This window comes from Panicum virgatum, chromosome 4N, assembly GCF_016808335.1.
Source record: "Panicum virgatum strain AP13 chromosome 4N, P.virgatum_v5, whole genome shotgun sequence".
Classification (NCBI taxonomy): Eukaryota; Viridiplantae; Streptophyta; class Magnoliopsida; order Poales; family Poaceae; genus Panicum; species Panicum virgatum.
Window position 1 is genome coordinate 45,501,681 of NC_053148.1, and position 17,219 is coordinate 45,518,899.

Consider the following 17,219-nt stretch of genomic DNA (forward strand, 5'->3'; position numbering starts at 1 on the left):
GTTAAAACAGCCCCAATAACCTTGTCTTCAGCAGCCACATAAAGTCTGAAAGGTACTCCTTTCCTAGGTGCTTTGAGCACGGGTGGCGAAGACAAATAAATCTTGATCTTCTCAAACGCTTCTTGCTGTTTTGCCCCCAAAGTAAATTCGGTTTCATCTTTTAACCGAAGAATAGGAGTAAAAGCATTGATCTTCCCGGACAAGTTAGATATAAACCTTCTCAAGAAATTTACCTTGCCCAAGAACTTCTGTAAATCCTTCTTACATGTAGGGGTTTCAACCTTCCTCATGGCTTCAATTCTTTTAGGATCAACCTCTATTCCCTCCTCATGAATAATGAAGCCAAGAAACTTTCCAGCCGATACACCAAAAGCACATTTGAGCGGATTCATCTTCAAACCATACCGGCGCATCCTCTCAAGAGCAAGTCTCAAATCGGCTAAATGATGATCCAAACCGGCCGATTTAATGACAATATCATCAATGTACACCTCCAAGATGACACCAAGCAAATCATGGAAAATTAAATTCATAGCTCTTTGATAAGTAGCACCCGCATTTTTCAAACCAAAAGTCATAACAACCCACTCAAACAAGCTGACAAATTCTGGACATCTATTGGCCGTTTAAGATACATCTTCTTCGGCCATAAATATTTGATTGTAACTGGCGTTACCATCAGGAAAACTAATGACACAATGTCTGGATGCCTCATTGATCAACATATCAGCTATAGGCATAGGATATTCATCCTTGGGAGTAGCTTTATTAAGATCTCTAAAATCAATGCACACTCTAATTTTCCCCGAATCCTTTTTCTCAACGGGCACAATATTAGAGATCCAATCAACATAACGGCAAGACCGAATAAACTCAGCATCAAGTAAACGATTAATTTCAGTTTTAATTCGGTCATATATAATAGGATTGAAACGCCTAACCGGTTGTTTATAAGGTCTAAAACCGGCTTTAATTGGTAAGCGATGCTCAACAAGATCACGACTCAAACCAGGCATTTCATGATACTCCCAAGCAAAGCAATCAACATATTCTTTCAACAAATTAACCAAATCGGCTTTATACTCAATCGATAAATTTTTATTTACAAAGGGCGGCCTAGGAATAGTTCCATCACCAATGTCTACCTTTTCTAAAGGATCGGCCGATGTAAACCCTTGGCCCAGCTTGTCTAGATCATCAGAATCTTCAATGGCTTCACACATATCGTTCGTACGCGCCCGATACTGATCTAGCCTCTGATGTAACCACTCTGCATTGGACCAGTCTGACCGGTCGGGATGTCCGGTCTGACCGGTCGGCCCTGTGCGCTGAACGGGATAAGACCGGTCTAACCGGTCAGCACGGGCGGTCTGACCGGTCTCTTCTGGAGCTTCTATTGTACTGATCTGATTTACATTAAATATTTTAGCCGATTATCCATCGGCTTTAGTACAGTAGAAACAAAACCATCCTTAGTGCAATTGATCAAATCATAATCGGACAGATCCACGCCCGATAAACACTTGACATTGTCGTGTGCACTAATAGAATCCGAATCGGCCAAAGCAACAAAGGACGAAGTGTCCCCATGGACAATCTCGACCTCATCGCCGATCCACTGAACAAGAAACTGATGCAAGATAGAAGGAATACACTGATTTGCATGAATCCAATCCCTCCTAAGAATCAAGTTGTAGTTACCTTGCACTTCCGAGATGAAGAAAGCTATAGCAAGCGTCTTACTCCCAATGGTGAGCTTCATGAAAGCAACTCCTTTGGCGCTAAGGGGCTCGCTCCCTCCAACACCGCTGACCGTCATGTTTGTTTTGATCAAGTCCTCGTCTTGGCCACCAAGTTTCTTGTACAACGAGTAGAGCATAAGATTTACAATGGCCCCACCATCTACTAGCATGCGAGTCACCGGCTTCCCGTTGATGTGTCCCCTCATGTAAAGAGCCTTCAGATGGTTGTCCTTCTCGCTTGGCTTCTGGAACACAGCTTCACGGGGCCCGAACTGAAGATGAGCCAAATCCTCCTCCGGAACCACGAAGTAATCCGAAGACAAATGCACCACATTAATCTCCAGGTTGGTGCGCTCCGGAGACGCTTCATAATCCACCAATTCCTCGTCTTTTGCTGTCGGAGGAACTGCTGGAGCTTCGTCAACAGAAGAAACTGAAACGGGCGGCGCCGATTCAACTGTTGGCTCTGTAGTAGGCTCGACCGGTCTGACCGGTTGGTCAGAGCGGTCGGACCGGTCTGTCTGACCGGTCGGCTGCGGCGGTTGGACCGGTCTGGCTGGCTGATCAGCTGTCTTGACCTTCCAAACCTTGCTCTGAGGGAACATGGGCATGTATCTGTTGAAGTCCTCATCCCTCATCTTTTCTTTCTCCTGTTCCTTCTTTTCTTTGTTGCGAAGGCGCTGTAATTTTCTCTTCTGTGTATGAGTTAAACCCGAAGGGCACCACCTAGGTTGATGGTACTTGTCCGCTGCGCTCTTGCTGCTACCGGCCTCATGATCATTGGCCATGACCGGCTTTTGCGAAGGAACGTCAACCGATGTATCTATATCCATCGGTTTCTTGCACGTATCCTTTATGGGCACCTTGATTTCACCGATTTGAACAACATCGGCCTTAGGCTTCTCTGGATCAGCAACAGGCTTCTGCTCCTCTTTCTTTTCCTTGATGCGATACTCGAATCTCGGAGCAGGAACCTGGCCCGGCCTCTGGTGAGACCGGTCTGACCGGTGCAGCCTGTTGCACTGGACCGGATTGGCGTGGTCCCAATCGGTCGTGCACGGGTACTCTGGAGCTTTCCCCCTGATAATGTGGAGGATAAGGCATTGGGAAACACTACATCCATATCTCTTCATGCTCCCACGCCGGATTTGTTGCATTTGACGCCGGTAGCACCCATGGCATGGTAGCATACATCTTCTGGCGAGGATATAATGTGACAACATCACCTCTGCGCCAGCTGAATTCCCTCCTTGGGGATGCTGGACGATCTTGGCGCGGTGGTGATCGCGGTCTCTTTTTTAGCGGCCGATCGTTTTGAACGGCCTTTGTGTACTTGTTCAACAACTAGTTGAAGGTGGGTTTCTGATTAGCAGTCCTTCCCTGCACCTTCACCTCGTTGGTCTTCCAAGTACCCACCTCTGGATGCTTTGGCTTGAAAGTCCGGGGACGGTCATCGACCGGTCTGACCGGTCGGAGACACCGGTCTGACCGGTCGTGCTTGATCAGCAGACTGATTTTCTGGCGGAGAGCTCCCTTGCCCCCCGAGTCTGGGATTTCTGACTATGATCTTCAGAGTATCCTTGCCATCATCAGTCTTCTCTTTGATAACTTCTCGGGCAAGGATTTTGTCACTCGTATCCACCGGTCTTGGATCACCAATGACAACATGTTTCCCCTTAGCTCGTTCGGCTTGTTCCGGCCGAATGAGCACCTTTGGATTGTTCAATTCCAATGTATGAACAGGGAAAGGAGCCTTCTTAACTTGCATCTCAGAAAGTACCAATCGTCCTTCATTAATGGCCGATTATACCTGTCGACGAAAAATATTACAATCATTAGTAGCATGAGATGTAGAATTATGCCACTTACAATATGCATGTTGCTTAAGTTCGTCGGGAGATGGAATAGCATGTGACAATCGGATGTTACCATTCTTAAGCAATTCATCAAAAATCCGATCACACTTAGAAACATCAAAAGTAAATTTCAGCTCCTCTTGCCGATTTTTTTGAATCGGCTTGAGAGACGGAACTGAACCGGATTTGGCCTTTGATGGCCAAACAAACTCAGCAGCATATACTTCCTTGCTATCATCGTTCGAACTATCCGAATCATGATCAAGAATATGTGTGTTGGACCGATGAGGCTTGAAATTATCTTTGGCATTTTTAAGTTTAAACTCTAAACACATAACTTTGACTTGCAAGAAATTCACAGTATGATATTCAAAGCCCTCGAGCTTCTCTTTCAAATAAGAATGCAAACCATTAAACGCCAAATCCGCCAAATCCTTTTCGAAAATTGTCAAATTAAAACACCGATTTTTAATTTCTTTAAATCTTTTGAAATAATCCGAAGAAGATTCATCACGTCCTTGCTTAATCGATGTTAAGTCCAACAATTTTGCTTCGGTTTCCCCACTAAAGACGTGATCATGAAACTTATGCTCCAACTGAGCCCAATTGCGAATAGAATTAGGAGCAAGCGAGGAAAACCAAGAGAAAGCCGTTCCAGTCAAAGATAAAGAAAATAAACGCACACGCAAAGCGTCATTGAAACCGGCTTCTCCCAACTGCAAGACATATTGGCTAACGTGTTCCCAAGTCGTACGAGAATCATCACCATTAAATTTAGTAAACTCAGGAATACGCCAACTAGCAGGAAAAGGGGTAAAATCAAACTTGGCGGGATAAGGTTTTTGATACAAACGCGTAGTACCCATATCCACCCCAAGCTTACTTTTAATCGCATTTGCCAGATCTTCTTTGAACTTAAGGAGATCGGCCTGATAGTACTGGCTGGTATAAAACTCAGAAAAATGGTGTGCATTAGAATTTCCATGAGCCATCGTTTGTGAAGAAGTCGGGATCGGTCCTTGGTTAGGTCCAGATCCTCGTGGCCCTCCCACTATAGTAGTAGTGCGAGATGGTGCATACAGTGACAACTCATTAGTTCGGCTAGGGGCAGCCGAACCTGGAATTGTCTCGAGAGGCGTCGGCGATGGTACTGAGTAACCGGTCTGACCGGTCTGTGGGACCGGTCCAATAGGTGCAGTGTGCACGGTCAACGGTGGTGGGGTTTGCCCTGGGAACGAGTTCGGCGGCATACCATAGAGTGGTTCAGGTGTGAACTCAGGGGTAGCCAAACTCGGATTTGATGAGTTAGGATCTGACATGGGTTGTTTACCTTTAAGCGCATCAACATCACTACTCAATTTAATCAAAATGTCACCCGCAGCAGCTTGTGCAGCAACAATCTTTTGATCCATTATGGATGACATTCTATCAAACATATCAGAGGGAGAGAGGGTTACATTGGGGATCTCTTCAATCTTATCCTTGCTAAGCTTGAGAGATGGCAGTACGAACTCCTCTACCCTCTTGACGAGGCCACCACGATCCTTCTTGAAGCCTTTCAAGAATTGTGCCTTGATGTGCTCTTCCACAAGAAGGTAGGCCTTGCGCTCCTCTTCGGTGAGCTCCTCCATTGTAGCCGTGATGATGTTTTCCTTGTCGATCTCTGAAGAGCCCATCTTCTTCAAGGAGTAGATTAGATCGGTTTTTAAAACAAGATTAATCTATTCCCCAGCGGAGTCGCCAAAAAGTATGTTGACACAGAATCACGCCAACACACTCGAATGCGCTAGAATGCGCGACGATCGTCAAAACGATCAACACGGCGAAAACCCTGGGCGCACCGGTCAGACCGGTCGGCGAAACCGGTCAGACCGGTCCGCCCAAGGTTTTCGCCGTGTTGATCGTTTTGACGATCGTCACGCGTTCTAGCACATTCGAGTGTGTTGGCGCGATTATGTGTCAACACTTAGTGTCGTCGTGGATCCGGATTCCGGCCGGCTCCGGTTGCGTGGATAGAGTTATCACGAATGAGCGAAGCAAATCGAATCCGGGACAAGAGGAAGAAGCATCAATGACAAAAGCGAGGAAAGTGAGGCAGACTCACCAAAAGGAATGGGCGACGGCCGAGCAGCCACCGGGCGAAATCACGGCGCGGTGGATGGTGAGGTGTTGGGGCGGCATGGTTTAGGGTGAGGGCGCCGGGCAAAGGGGAGGGAGGCGTCCAGCCGAGCAGAGGCCATGGCACGCGGCGTCAGCGCCGTCGAGCGCAGCGAGAGAGAGCGCTCGAGCCGGTGCGGGCGCTGGGCGAAGGGGAGGGAGGCGTCCTGCCCGGCGGCGGTGGCGGCATCACGCCGTCGAGCGCGCGGGTGTCGAGGGAGACGCCGGTGCAGCCGCGCGCGTGGATCCGCAGGAAGTCGAGGCGGGTGGAGCGTGCGGCGGCCGGTCACACCGTCGAGCGTGGGCGGCGGTGCCGGGTGCTGGGTGCTGGGCACCTGGCACTGCGAGGGCCGCCTTGACCACCGCCGAGCTGGCGAAGGAGAAGGGGGCGCGGCTCGGCTCGCCGTGTTCCAGCTCAAGGGCTGTCGCACCGGTTCTCTGGCGGGGCGGTGGAGGCCGTGGCGTGGGCTGTCTCAGGCAGCCCCCTCCACCGCCGCGGAGAGCTGGCGGAGGAGAGGCATGCGGGCCGGAGCGAACGCGGGGAGAGAGCGGCGGGGGCGGCGGAGGAGGGGCGCAGGGCTCAGCGGATGAGGGACGGGCAGGTCAGCGGCGCCGAGCTGGTGGAGGTGTGGGGGAGGAGCGCGCGGGCCGGCGCGAGAGCGGAGGTGCCAAGCGTGGGGCGGCAAAGGAGGGGCGCGGGGTTCGGCAGAGGTGGAGTAACCATCGAGCAACGTGGGGGGCGGACGAGGAAGGAGGGAGGGATCGACCCCGGACACGAGGACAGCTCAATTTGGAGAGGTGGGCAGAACCACAGTAGGGGTAGATTCAAGGGAGTGATCGTTTTTTTGGATAGTATAACTAGGTTTATGCTCGTGTGTTGCTACAGGCATTAAAAGATTCTGAGCCTAATAATTGATTGAGAAAGGAAGTATCAACATTTTTCAATGAAACACAAGTTTTATATCAAGCAATATAAATAACAAAAATCACATAATTGCTTTTGTATACATTATTGAGGCAAAGTTATTATTTAGTAACATAAGTGCTCAACCAACAACACCACACTTCATGCTATTTTATATCAAGCAACATAAATGACAAAAATCACATGAGTGCTCAACCACCCTTCAAATAACAAGCCCAATGCAAAGCTAATTGATCACTTGAATAACAAAAGATCCACTTGCCTCTACTATGAGCAGGACTTGCAATTCAAATATTCTTACAGAACAAATGACGAATGGTCCTTACACATGAGAAACTCAATGAACCGAGGCACCACTCCTTGGCTGATATCCTAGATTGGAGAATTACGCTGTAAAGAAATATAAGACAACAACTCAAGTTGCTCAGAAGCAGCGCATTTCTGAAAAAAATCGCACCATCTGATCTGAATCTCATCGACGGATAGTAGCTTACAGATAGCTGCAAGTTGAGGTCGTTGGAGGGCACCACCTTACAGCTTACAAATGTAGTATCTTCATTACTGGCATCATACATGGCAACGAATATTCAGCAACTTCCAGTTATATTAAGGGAAAATTGGTCATGTAGCATCAAAAGATGCCGATTCCCGTAAAATACCATCGAAATCGTTCGGCCCAGTAAAATACCACTAAAAGTTGCAACGTTAGTTGAAAGTACCATTCCGTCACGTTCTCCGCTAACGACTCTCACTGACGTCTTCTTACTCCTCTCGCACCCTTGCTGCTGCCAGTCACTTAGCTCCGGCAGCCGGTGATGGCCGTCTCCCTCTCCTTCCTCATCCAGATCCCGCCAGTGCTGCTCCACGCTGCTGCGGGGCTCGTGCTCGCCGTCCCCGCGGCGCTCGGCTGCGTCGGAGTGGAGCGGGTGGTGGAGTCAGTGGCGGACGCACCCGGCAGGAAGAGGAGAAAGGCGCCGGAGGAGAGGGATGAGCAGGCCTAGGGGTGCGCGGGAGTGCCGGGAACGGGCGCATGAGGTCGCCGTCGCCCTCGTCGACGCATAGGCGGCAGCAGAACCATCCGCCGGAGCCGCGGCCACGGGAGCAGCCTCCTGTGGTGTCTGGCATCGGGTGCCGCAGCGGGGAGGGCGAGGGCGCGGCGTCGTTGTCGGCGTCGAGGGCGCGGCGTCGTTGTCGGGGTCGAGGGCGCCAAGCGCCATGGCGGACCGGGCGGCGATGAGTCCCAGGACAGCGAGCGCGTGGCCGTTCTCGCAGCGTTAAACAGGGAGAGACAGCTGACTCCTCATGCGGGAGCAACACGTGAAGCAGGCAAAAACTCGATTCACCTAATTCCCCTTCATCGCCTTCCTCGACACAGCATGAAGGAGCCGCCATGGCATCTGCCACCACCCAATCGAGCACAATGCCCATGCAACAAGTAGGACCTGACTTTCCTGCCTCCCCTATGCTGCTCTCGACTCGGTGGGCTCCCCATATGAGGCTCCCCCAACTCCACTGCAAGGTAACGTCGGAGTTCCCCCGCAGCTTCCCATGGCACTTCCAACTTCTGCGGGTAGGAACCAGAGATAGCGGCGCTAAAATCACCCAGCCGCTATAGCGCAGCGAAGGTTGAGTTTTTGCTGGGAGACGCAGCCGAGCGCCGGGGGGACGGTGAGCGTGAGCCCCGCAACGGCGTGGAGCAGCGCTGGCGGGATCTGGATGGGGATGGAGCTAGAGGGACACGACCATGCATCGCCGGCGGCCAGAGCTGGGTGACGGGCAGTAGCAGGCGTGCGAGAGGAGGAAGAAGACGTCGTGACGAGGAGTTAGCGGAGAAACGTGACGGAATGCTACTTTCAACTAACGTTGCAACTTTTAGTGGTATTTTACGGGACCAAAAGATTTCGATGGTATTTTACGGAAGTCGTCATCTTTCAGTGCTAAACAACCAATTTTCCCTTATATTAATACCATGTTTCGAGTTCCTAAGAAAACTGCTTCCAAAATGAAGATACTACATTTAAGTCACTAAGGCTTGTTTGCAATCACCAAGGCTTAAAATTTATTCAAATATGGCTCTCTACTTTCCAAACTAAACATGCTAGCCTCAATTACAACAGAGAGGATACGTGAGCATATATTAATCTCTAGTATATAAATCTGACTGATTGCACTCACCTCGGTGCCAAATTTTAGGAGAAAAGACACCTCCATGAGCATCCAGCTTCATCCCGGGTCCCAAAGATTGGCTAACTCAAACATACTTTTAGTAAACTTTTGCATAATTGATGGCATACTATGGAGACCTCTTGGATCACAGAGTAGGAACCTGAAATACAAGGGCAGGAAAATAATCCATGTAAACTATTTGTATCCAAAACTGGGCATAGATTCTTAATCTGATAGTCATAGTCTGATTACTAATCGAACACAAAATGCAGTCTAAAAATACAACCCATGTACCATCCAATAGTCCACTTCAACAGCAGAGAACAAATATACCATAGGTGAGTCTGTTTTCACATGATGCTAGCATAAATTAGAAGTTAATAAGTTCAAATATACCTATTGCAGTTATCCAGTTCAATTATCTTCATATCTTATAGAGGTAAAGCTAGCTTGTATTACACAAGAAACAGATTTATTTGGCAATCATGGACATAGCTGAACTCACTGTATAATCTAAAAAGTAGTGTGTCTAGCATGCATGAAAAAAGGGCGATGTACAAGGAAATCTACAGTTGAATGTTTGTCAAATAAACAAACAAATTAAATTTCATACCATCAGACTATCTTAATCAAGTTCAAAAACTGGCTGACAAAGGTAGGTGTAATCACACTAAAGCTATACCAGCAGGACCACTACACGTTTGTACCATCCTGAAAAAAGACCCAAAACTTGCTACAAGCCAACACCTTCAGATTTCAAAAAACTATGTTATAGCAATTTTCAGCAAAATAATAACAGGCCTAATACAAAGCTAATTGACCGCTGATTGAATGCAACAAAGATCAAGTTATCTTTACCATGAGCAGGACTTGCATTCCAAACAGTCTTGACAAATCAAATATTTGAAGTCGACTATCTGAACTCTAAGACTTTCATTGTAAAAAACCAATGCTCCATGTTCCTAGCCATGTTCATGGTGCAGAAAACGTATTTAACTGCTATGAGCTAACTGTTTCATAATTTAGAAATTGACATAGCAATTTTCAGAAAAAACAATAACAGGCCCAATGCAAAGCTAATTGATCACTTGAATGTAACAAAAGATCCACTTGCCTCTACTATGAGCAGGATTTGCAATTCAAATATTCTTACAAAACAAATGACGAATGGTCCTTACACATGAGAAACTCAATGAACCGAGGCACCACTCCTTGACTGATATCCTAGATTGGAGAATTATGCTGTAAAGAAATATAAGACAACAACTCAAGTTGCTCAGAAGCAGAGCATTTCTAAAAAAATCGCACCATCTGATCTGAATCTCATCGACGGATAGCAGCTTACAGACAAGTTGAGGTCGTTGGAGGGCACCACCTGCACGGCCATGTTTGGATGATTCCACGAAATTTTTTGCACAAAAAGACGAATGCATGCATGAAGTACTAAACGAAGTTTATTTGCAAAATCTTTTTAGGAATGGGTGTAATTTTTCGAGACGAATCTAATGACCCAAGTTTCATCATGATTGGCTACAGTGATGCTACAGTAACCGCGCTCAATCATCCTCTAATCATGCGATCAAAGACCTCGTTAGCTAGAGCAACTGCTACAGTACCACAGTTGTGGAGGTAATTTTGTAATTAGACTTTATTTAATACCCCTAATTAGTAGTCAAAGCATCGTTTCTCTCTCATCAAAATTTTTCCACCCTCCAACCAAACATGGCCCACCATTGGCAGCAAGACTCTACCTACACACGCAAACACGGAGGAATACAAATCTGAACCCATCCAATCAAGACCTCCCCAGCAAACTGTACACAGGAAAGCATCTCTTTCAAAATCAATGGCTGGCAGACTCCTGATGATTGGCTCATCCCATCCGACGGCCCATCTCCACCGGATCATCCCTCCCTTCGGATCGTTTCGCACGCACGCGCGCATTCGAACCCAGCCGCCTCTCGCGCGCCGGCCCTTACAAAAAAATCAAACGAGCGAGCAACTCCAGCAGATTATCTTTTCCTTTCTCTTTTCCACTTTTTCTCAATATAGAAGATTGATGTTGAAAAAATCTACTCTAACAAATTGATTTTCCATCTCCCTTTCCCCTTTATTTTTTCTCAATCATCAATAATTTATCTCCAATCCCCAATAAAAAGGGGAGACATCACATCTCCCTTTCCATATAAAAAGGGAGAAAATCAATCTGCTGAAGTACTTCTTCCAATTCCCAATAGAAAAAGGAGATATCACATCTCTCTTTCCATATAAAAAAGGAGAAAATCAATCTGCTGAAGCACTTTTTTTATATATGTTGAAATTAAAAAAAAGAATTCCCTATATGATGAGAAAAAGAAAAGGGAAAGATCAATCTTTTGGAGCTCAACCCTTCCTCTTCCTCTCCATCGCCCCAGACCGCCGGCCCTAGCCGCCCCTCCCCGCACCCCTCACCTCAGCGCTCCTCCCCTCCGGATCCGGCGAGAGCGCGGCTCGCAGCACCGGCCGCGCCAGCCGGTCTGTCTCGCGGAGCGGCGGCTCCTCCCCTCCGGATCCGGTGAGGGCCGCGGCGGCGGGGGCGGCGGTTGGGCGAGCAGCGGGGGCCGCTGCTGCAGGACCGGCGGGGCACCCCCATCTTGTCTTCCGGTGCGGGTGCCCCTTCTCTCCCTCGCCCCACTCCTCCGTTGGCGCTGGTGAAGCGGCGGGACGCCGGCCTGCCGGCCCCTTCCCTCCAGATTTGATGGTTCGACCTCCACGCCTCCTCGCTAATCTGGATAGGAAGGATGGCCATGGTCCTATGCTGAAGAAGGGAGAACTGCTCGTGCGAATGAGCTTAGCCAGATCCTTGCTTGAATTAAGGTAGTGCTCCCCTTCCTGTCCTTTTTCTCTTACTGAATCATCAATTATGTATAGAATTAAAATAAGCTACTGTTAGTACAAAAGGTGGCAAGGTTGTCCATACATTTAGCAGGGATATTTTTTATTTGGGTTGTTTTCCTAATCTGAACTATTGTTGTGTCTATTACTGAGATAATAGGAGGATGTATTAGACTATGCACCAGTTCTAGAGGTAGGTAAGACCAGAGGTATGTGCAATTGCCCTTTTTTTCTTATTGAATCATCAATCATGTATAAAAATAAAACAAGGTTTTAACTGTAATAGAAAATGTTTTTTGCAGGAGAACACCTCTTGCGTTTTGTGCGGGAGAACACCCGTTGCCCCAAATCTCTGGAGAAGTCAGCGAATCCTCGAAGCAAGAGGTACAGAACTGGTGAGTGAGACTTCCACCCCTCTGATTCATTAATGATATAAATAGCCGGATCCAATATTTCATTATTTCTATCACCATCCTGTGAGGCTATGTCACGTTTGAATTGAGAAATCAGCAGCAAGTTATCATGACGACGCGATCTGGAAAAATAACTCTCCACTGCTTGCTTGCTCAACCTCCTCCTTTTTCTCTCAAGTTCTATCATATAAAAAGTTTCTTAATTTTGGATTAGCCACTGAAAACTTATTTGTAGTCGAAATGGGTTAGTCACATGTTTAAAGGAAATGGCTGCCAGCCTGCCTGTCCGCCGGTTATTTTTCTTTATTGGTGTGACATGTTTCTTTTGTCCTAATGTTATCTGAATTTTTATTCATTGTGTATATTAGCCTTAGTGTAATTTCTTTTCCAAGCATGATAATAAGAATAAGTTCACACCCAAAGTCCCAAACAAGCCATAGATAATCTTAATGAGCCGAAGCATTAGTTTGCAGGAAAGGATTTTATTGACTATTGATATCCAAACCTTCTGGTTTGCAGGTGTATTAGATTTGGAGGAGCATATGGGCAGTCAAAGCTTTCAACATCTTGCACGCTAATGAACTTGACGGTGATTTAAGGTATGTCTTTCTCTGTCTAATACATGACCTTTTATTTTCTGGTGCAAGTATTGTACATTTATGTGATAAGGACATAAGGTAGAGCAGTAGACATTGATTTTTTTAGTTCAGTCTGTTTTCCCCCCCATGCTACCACATTAATGCAGACCTTTTATTGATTGGGCTTCCTACTCTACGCTATGGTTAGTTTTTTTTTGAGTGTGCTAAACTTTTTTTATTTCTTAAATTGTTAATCCTGCTGTTTACTTTTGATTCTGGAAAGAAGTCGAGGAGGCTATCCATCAGGTTTAAGAGGCTTAGTATGGTTGAGATCCCAAGATATTCTCTCCGTTTGCCTAAAATGCTGCTTGCAAATATATTCTCTCTGTTTGGCTTGAATACAACATGCAACAAGACTTATTTCATCATTATTAATTGCCTATCATTTTTCAGATTTCAAAAATGTATTAGGAGAGTGCGCGAACTGCCCATAATGTGATTTCATGCATTATAGGACAACTTTTGAGATGGTTTTTGGTTGCCAATGTGTATATATATCATGCTTGGTTGTTTAAAATGATACCCATAGCATTAGCACGGGCAAGCAAAGGCAGTCGAACTGAATTTTTTCCTGGTTTCTGCTTGATCGAGATAGAAGATGGTAGCAGTAAGCAGTGTGCTACTGGATAAGAACAGAGCCAAGCGAAGAGCCAGGTTGCTTCTTGCTATGTGCTACATGGGTCTCTTAGAAAATATCATAATAATGCTTTGACAGAGTAGAGCAGGTGCATTCTCTTATGGGAGGGTCGATTTTAAATATATTAATAGTTGCATAGAGTTTGCAAACCTATGTTTATCAGTTCGTCCTTTGATTTGTTGAATGGATCTGCAATAGGTGTTCTTGATAATAGCCCTATGACATATGTTATGTTTTGGTTGTTTTCATGTGCATGCTTCAAATGACACACATAGCTTATAAGAGCTTTGATGGAGCAATATTTCATTGTTGGTCAGACACTGCTATACCTTGGTAGATAACCAGATTAATCAAGCTATACCTGGAATTATATACTTGTTGATTGTTTATTTTTTAAGATTGACATTTTTTTTGGCAGAAACTCTTTAGTATTTTGATTTTTCTGTGTTGTCCATGCTAGAAGCATTGTGCTACAAGAAAAGCAAATGCATCTGCCTCAGTACGAATTTTGTTATCAGGTACTCCTCTCACCACCTCCCACCGATGCATGCCAAGTGCTTGATAAAATTACTGGATGGTAGGATTGTACTTTGATTGTCAGATTCTGGATGAAATTACCCATGAACGAATTGTCTTTGATTGGTTTTGAGAGAACAGTAAATTTGCACCACTGCTAGAGGTGAAGTTTAAGCTTCTTAATAATCAGTTTATGTATGCAGTTATATTATATTATAACATATTATTGCATTGAATAGCTTTGTGTTCTTTTCAGTAATGCAATGATGGTCCGCATAATGAAAGAATAGATTAGGCTATCCATGTTCTTTTCAGTAATTGTCTTTGCTAAACATTTTTGAGTGGATTAGTTGTGTATTTCCATGTGGAGCTTACCGAGAAGCAATGCGTCTGGGCAGGAAGTCCCCCGATGATGTGGTGCTCAACAACATGTCTTCCAGGAGTCATGCACAGGTATATGCTTTTTTGCCGACCCAAGACCAATCCTGCCTGCCTCTACCTGCCATTCAGATTGGTTATCCCATCCCATATGTTTCATATTTCCTCTTTGATTTGGGTGTAGTACATGTCCACCGTTGTCTGTGGTGATCTACCTAAGGCTCTAAGCACTCAAGGCAAGAGAGGTTGGGCTACCATATTTTCACTTCAGAATAAATCAGGTTAGTGGGTTGTATTTCGATTTTCTCATTGTGCTCTAATTTAATATGCATAATAGGTCTCCAAATTTTCCCTTCTGAATTTTTGAGGCGCATTGGCTTTTCCAGGCTTTTATGTGTAATTGGACTGAGATGTAGTAAATTGTTGATTTTGTGCCAGAAACACATGGCAAAGACTGAAGAGGAAATGAGTATAGCAGTAATATTGCTAGAGTTAGTCATGGTATATATTTAAATACTTCACAGGCAGTTCTCTGAATTATTCTTTCCTTGACATCGTATGGTAAAACTTATCACATGTCGTGCTCACTATTTGAACAAATGGTTCCAGTACATGTGTTGTTTCCCGTGGCCCAAACCCTAAAACTACCCACATTTTTGGAGATCATGTTTTTAAGCTTCAAGCTGAGCACCTGATGCCTGGTGAAAATAAGGATAAAGAGAACATGCCTCCTCTTGTGAAAGAGGGTGCCATGAGCTTCTGTAGTTTTTGCAGTGAGAAGCTGAAATAAGGGAGAGATATCTACATCTATCAGTAAGTGATCAAGTGTGGTAAATGAACCACTGTTACGGGTGTTTTTTACGTTTGCTTAATAGACATGTGATTCTTCTGATTGTTGATTAATGTCAGGTATCCTTTGTTTCATAAATTACAGGGGTGACAAAGCCTTTTGCAGCACAGAGTGCAGGGAGAATTTCATGGAAAATGAGATGGAAGAAGGTGAACCCATGATATATCATCTTGCACCTCCGAGCAGCTCACCTTTGGACAATGGTCCTATTTTCCAACTGATCCGTTGAGTGAAAATTAGCAACAACTTGATATGGTCGTATCTGAAGTGCTGTCTGAGGTTAATAAGTTGCAGTCATGGATGTGATCATGTTTGCGGAGTTGTTGCCTGAAGATTTTGTTTGTGTGGCTTACCTCACCTATTGATTTCTTTGTTTTGCGTACTAGGATCCTCAAATTTTTTGGAGGACTTCGAAGAATGACTATATCTCTGGTCATATTATTATCTTGATCGGAGAGGGGCGTGTGTGTGCGCGTGTCTGAACTTGAGTTTGGCTGTTTGGACCTCATTTTCAGTGGCTATCGGATGTTCGACACTTGTGTTACTATCATGTATCTGAACCTATGTTTTCAGTATGTATTTCGGAAAGGAAATGGTAAACTATGATATCAATAAATGTTTATTTTGTAAGTCTGCAATTTATCCGTGGCGTTAGCACGGGCACCTTACTAGTAGTAGTAGAGATACAGTAGATCCATCGATGCGGCTAAGATAATTTTTTATTCAACAGGGAGCGGCTAAGATAATTTTTTATTGGACAGGAAGCAGTTTTTGATAAATGATGATCGTGGTCGGCATCCTTAACCTTGGTGGCTGTGGTTGGCGTGCTTGCCACGGTGGCTGTGTGTGGCCGTACCACCGCGGTGGCCACGATCAGCATGCTCGAACCTTGGTGGCTGTGGCCGGGGTGCATGACGTGGTACGGTGGCCGTGGTTGGCATGCTCAACTCAAACCTTTGGTGGTCGTAGTCGGCGTGCTCATCGCCGTGGCCGTACTTGCCGCGGTGGCCGTCTTGAGGACGGATGACATTTGAAGAAACTGCTAATGCTATGGTGTTAGTGAGTTACACTTAACTTTTTTTTGAAAAGCAGCTACTGAGCTACACTACATTTACCAGAATTTTGCATGGTTCTCGGCAGCAGTGTACAACATAATTTGAGTAGGAACACCGCATTCTCCAACGGAATCAAGGTTCCCATAGAATCTTACATGTATGAAATATTAAATCTAGACGAAATAAAAAATGAATTGCATAGTTTGTACTATTCACAATTTCACACGTCAACTCTGCAGAGCGGGCAGTTGGCGTTAACATGGAGCCACTTGGTTATGCAGGCAATTTTATATTTGTGTCCGCAGCCAAGAAGAGCGAGCTCTTCTCCTTCTTCGTACTCGGTGAGGCACAATGTGCACTCGATGTCCTCGCCTCCCTCCTCCACCGAAAAAGCCGACCGCTGAACTCTAGAAAGAGCCGCCGCCGCCGCCGCCTCATCCTCATCCTGCTGGACCAAAGGTGGTAGCTCGAGGTGCTGGACCTGCACCAGAGGAGGTGGCGGTGGAGGCTGCGCCTGCCTTCGACGCTCGCGTAAAGCACAGAGGATGACGCCTGCCAAGAAAATCAAAATCCCAAAAATCACCAGAGCAGAAGATGTCGGTGACAAGACCCTGTCAGTTGTGCCTCCATCGGTAGAGTAACCAAGATCATTCATGCCTGGCTGCATCAACAAAGAGAAGGATTAGTGACCATACTATTTGTATCAAATATATAACACTACCTTCTACTGCAAATTCTATTTAAATAAAAAGAGATAATTCCCTACTAGCCACTATGAAAGTTCCAAATCCTTTCTCTGCCACTAGAAAAGTTGCGATCGCACCAGACCCACAACTTCAATTTTTTTTTAGTTAATTCCCTGAATGCCATTAAAATTTTCGTCAATCCCTTGAATGCCACTGAATGACGCTCAAAGATTTTTTTTGTGTCTATGATATGTGGGATCAATGACATTCAAGGGATTGGCGAAAATTTTAATAGGATTGGCGAAAATTTTAATGGCATTGAGGGA

General features: G+C 45.7%; 2 protein-coding genes and 1 long non-coding RNA gene across 47 annotated transcripts; 1 reads left to right on the top strand and 2 right to left on the bottom strand.

Annotated features, from left to right (window-relative positions):
- Positions 1-6,881: 6,881 nt before the first annotated feature.
- Positions 6,882-10,221, bottom strand: LOC120668809. Of its 2 annotated transcripts, XR_005672578.1 has the most exons (4): positions 10,025-10,221; positions 8,856-9,006; positions 7,175-7,241; positions 6,882-7,070 (listed from the first exon to the last, which is right to left on the bottom strand). It is a non-coding gene; the product is annotated as an uncharacterized LOC120668809 (long non-coding RNA). The 2 variants fall into 2 exon arrangements; XR_005672577.1 differs by having other exon boundaries at positions 6,882-7,241.
- Positions 10,222-11,228: 1,007 nt separating this feature from the next.
- Positions 11,229-15,785, top strand: LOC120671619. Of its 44 annotated transcripts, XR_005673724.1 has the most exons (8): positions 11,238-11,929; positions 12,023-12,115; positions 12,653-12,732; positions 13,872-13,926; positions 14,323-14,377; positions 14,487-14,583; positions 14,912-15,115; positions 15,237-15,774. XR_005673724.1 is itself a non-coding variant. In XM_039952009.1 (5 exons), the coding sequence occupies exons 2-5, from the start codon at positions 14,309-14,311 to the stop codon at positions 15,632-15,634; spliced, it is 327 nt and encodes a 108-aa protein (XP_039807943.1). In that variant the 5' UTR covers positions 13,872-13,926; positions 14,010-14,308; the 3' UTR covers positions 15,635-15,785. The 44 variants fall into 44 exon arrangements, 2 of the variants coding, with proteins under 2 accessions (XP_039807943.1, XP_039807942.1); XR_005673720.1 differs by adding an exon at positions 14,741-14,803 and having other exon boundaries at positions 11,234-12,115; positions 13,367-14,377; XR_005673718.1 differs by adding an exon at positions 14,689-14,803 and having other exon boundaries at positions 11,235-12,115; positions 13,367-14,377.
- Positions 15,786-16,427: 642 nt separating this feature from the next.
- Positions 16,428-16,862, bottom strand: LOC120669457 (probable E3 ubiquitin-protein ligase ATL45). Its single transcript, XM_039949205.1, has one exon. The coding sequence runs from the start codon at positions 16,860-16,862 to the stop codon at positions 16,428-16,430; it is 435 nt and encodes a 144-aa protein (XP_039805139.1).
- Between the last annotated feature and the right edge of the window lie 357 nt (positions 16,863-17,219).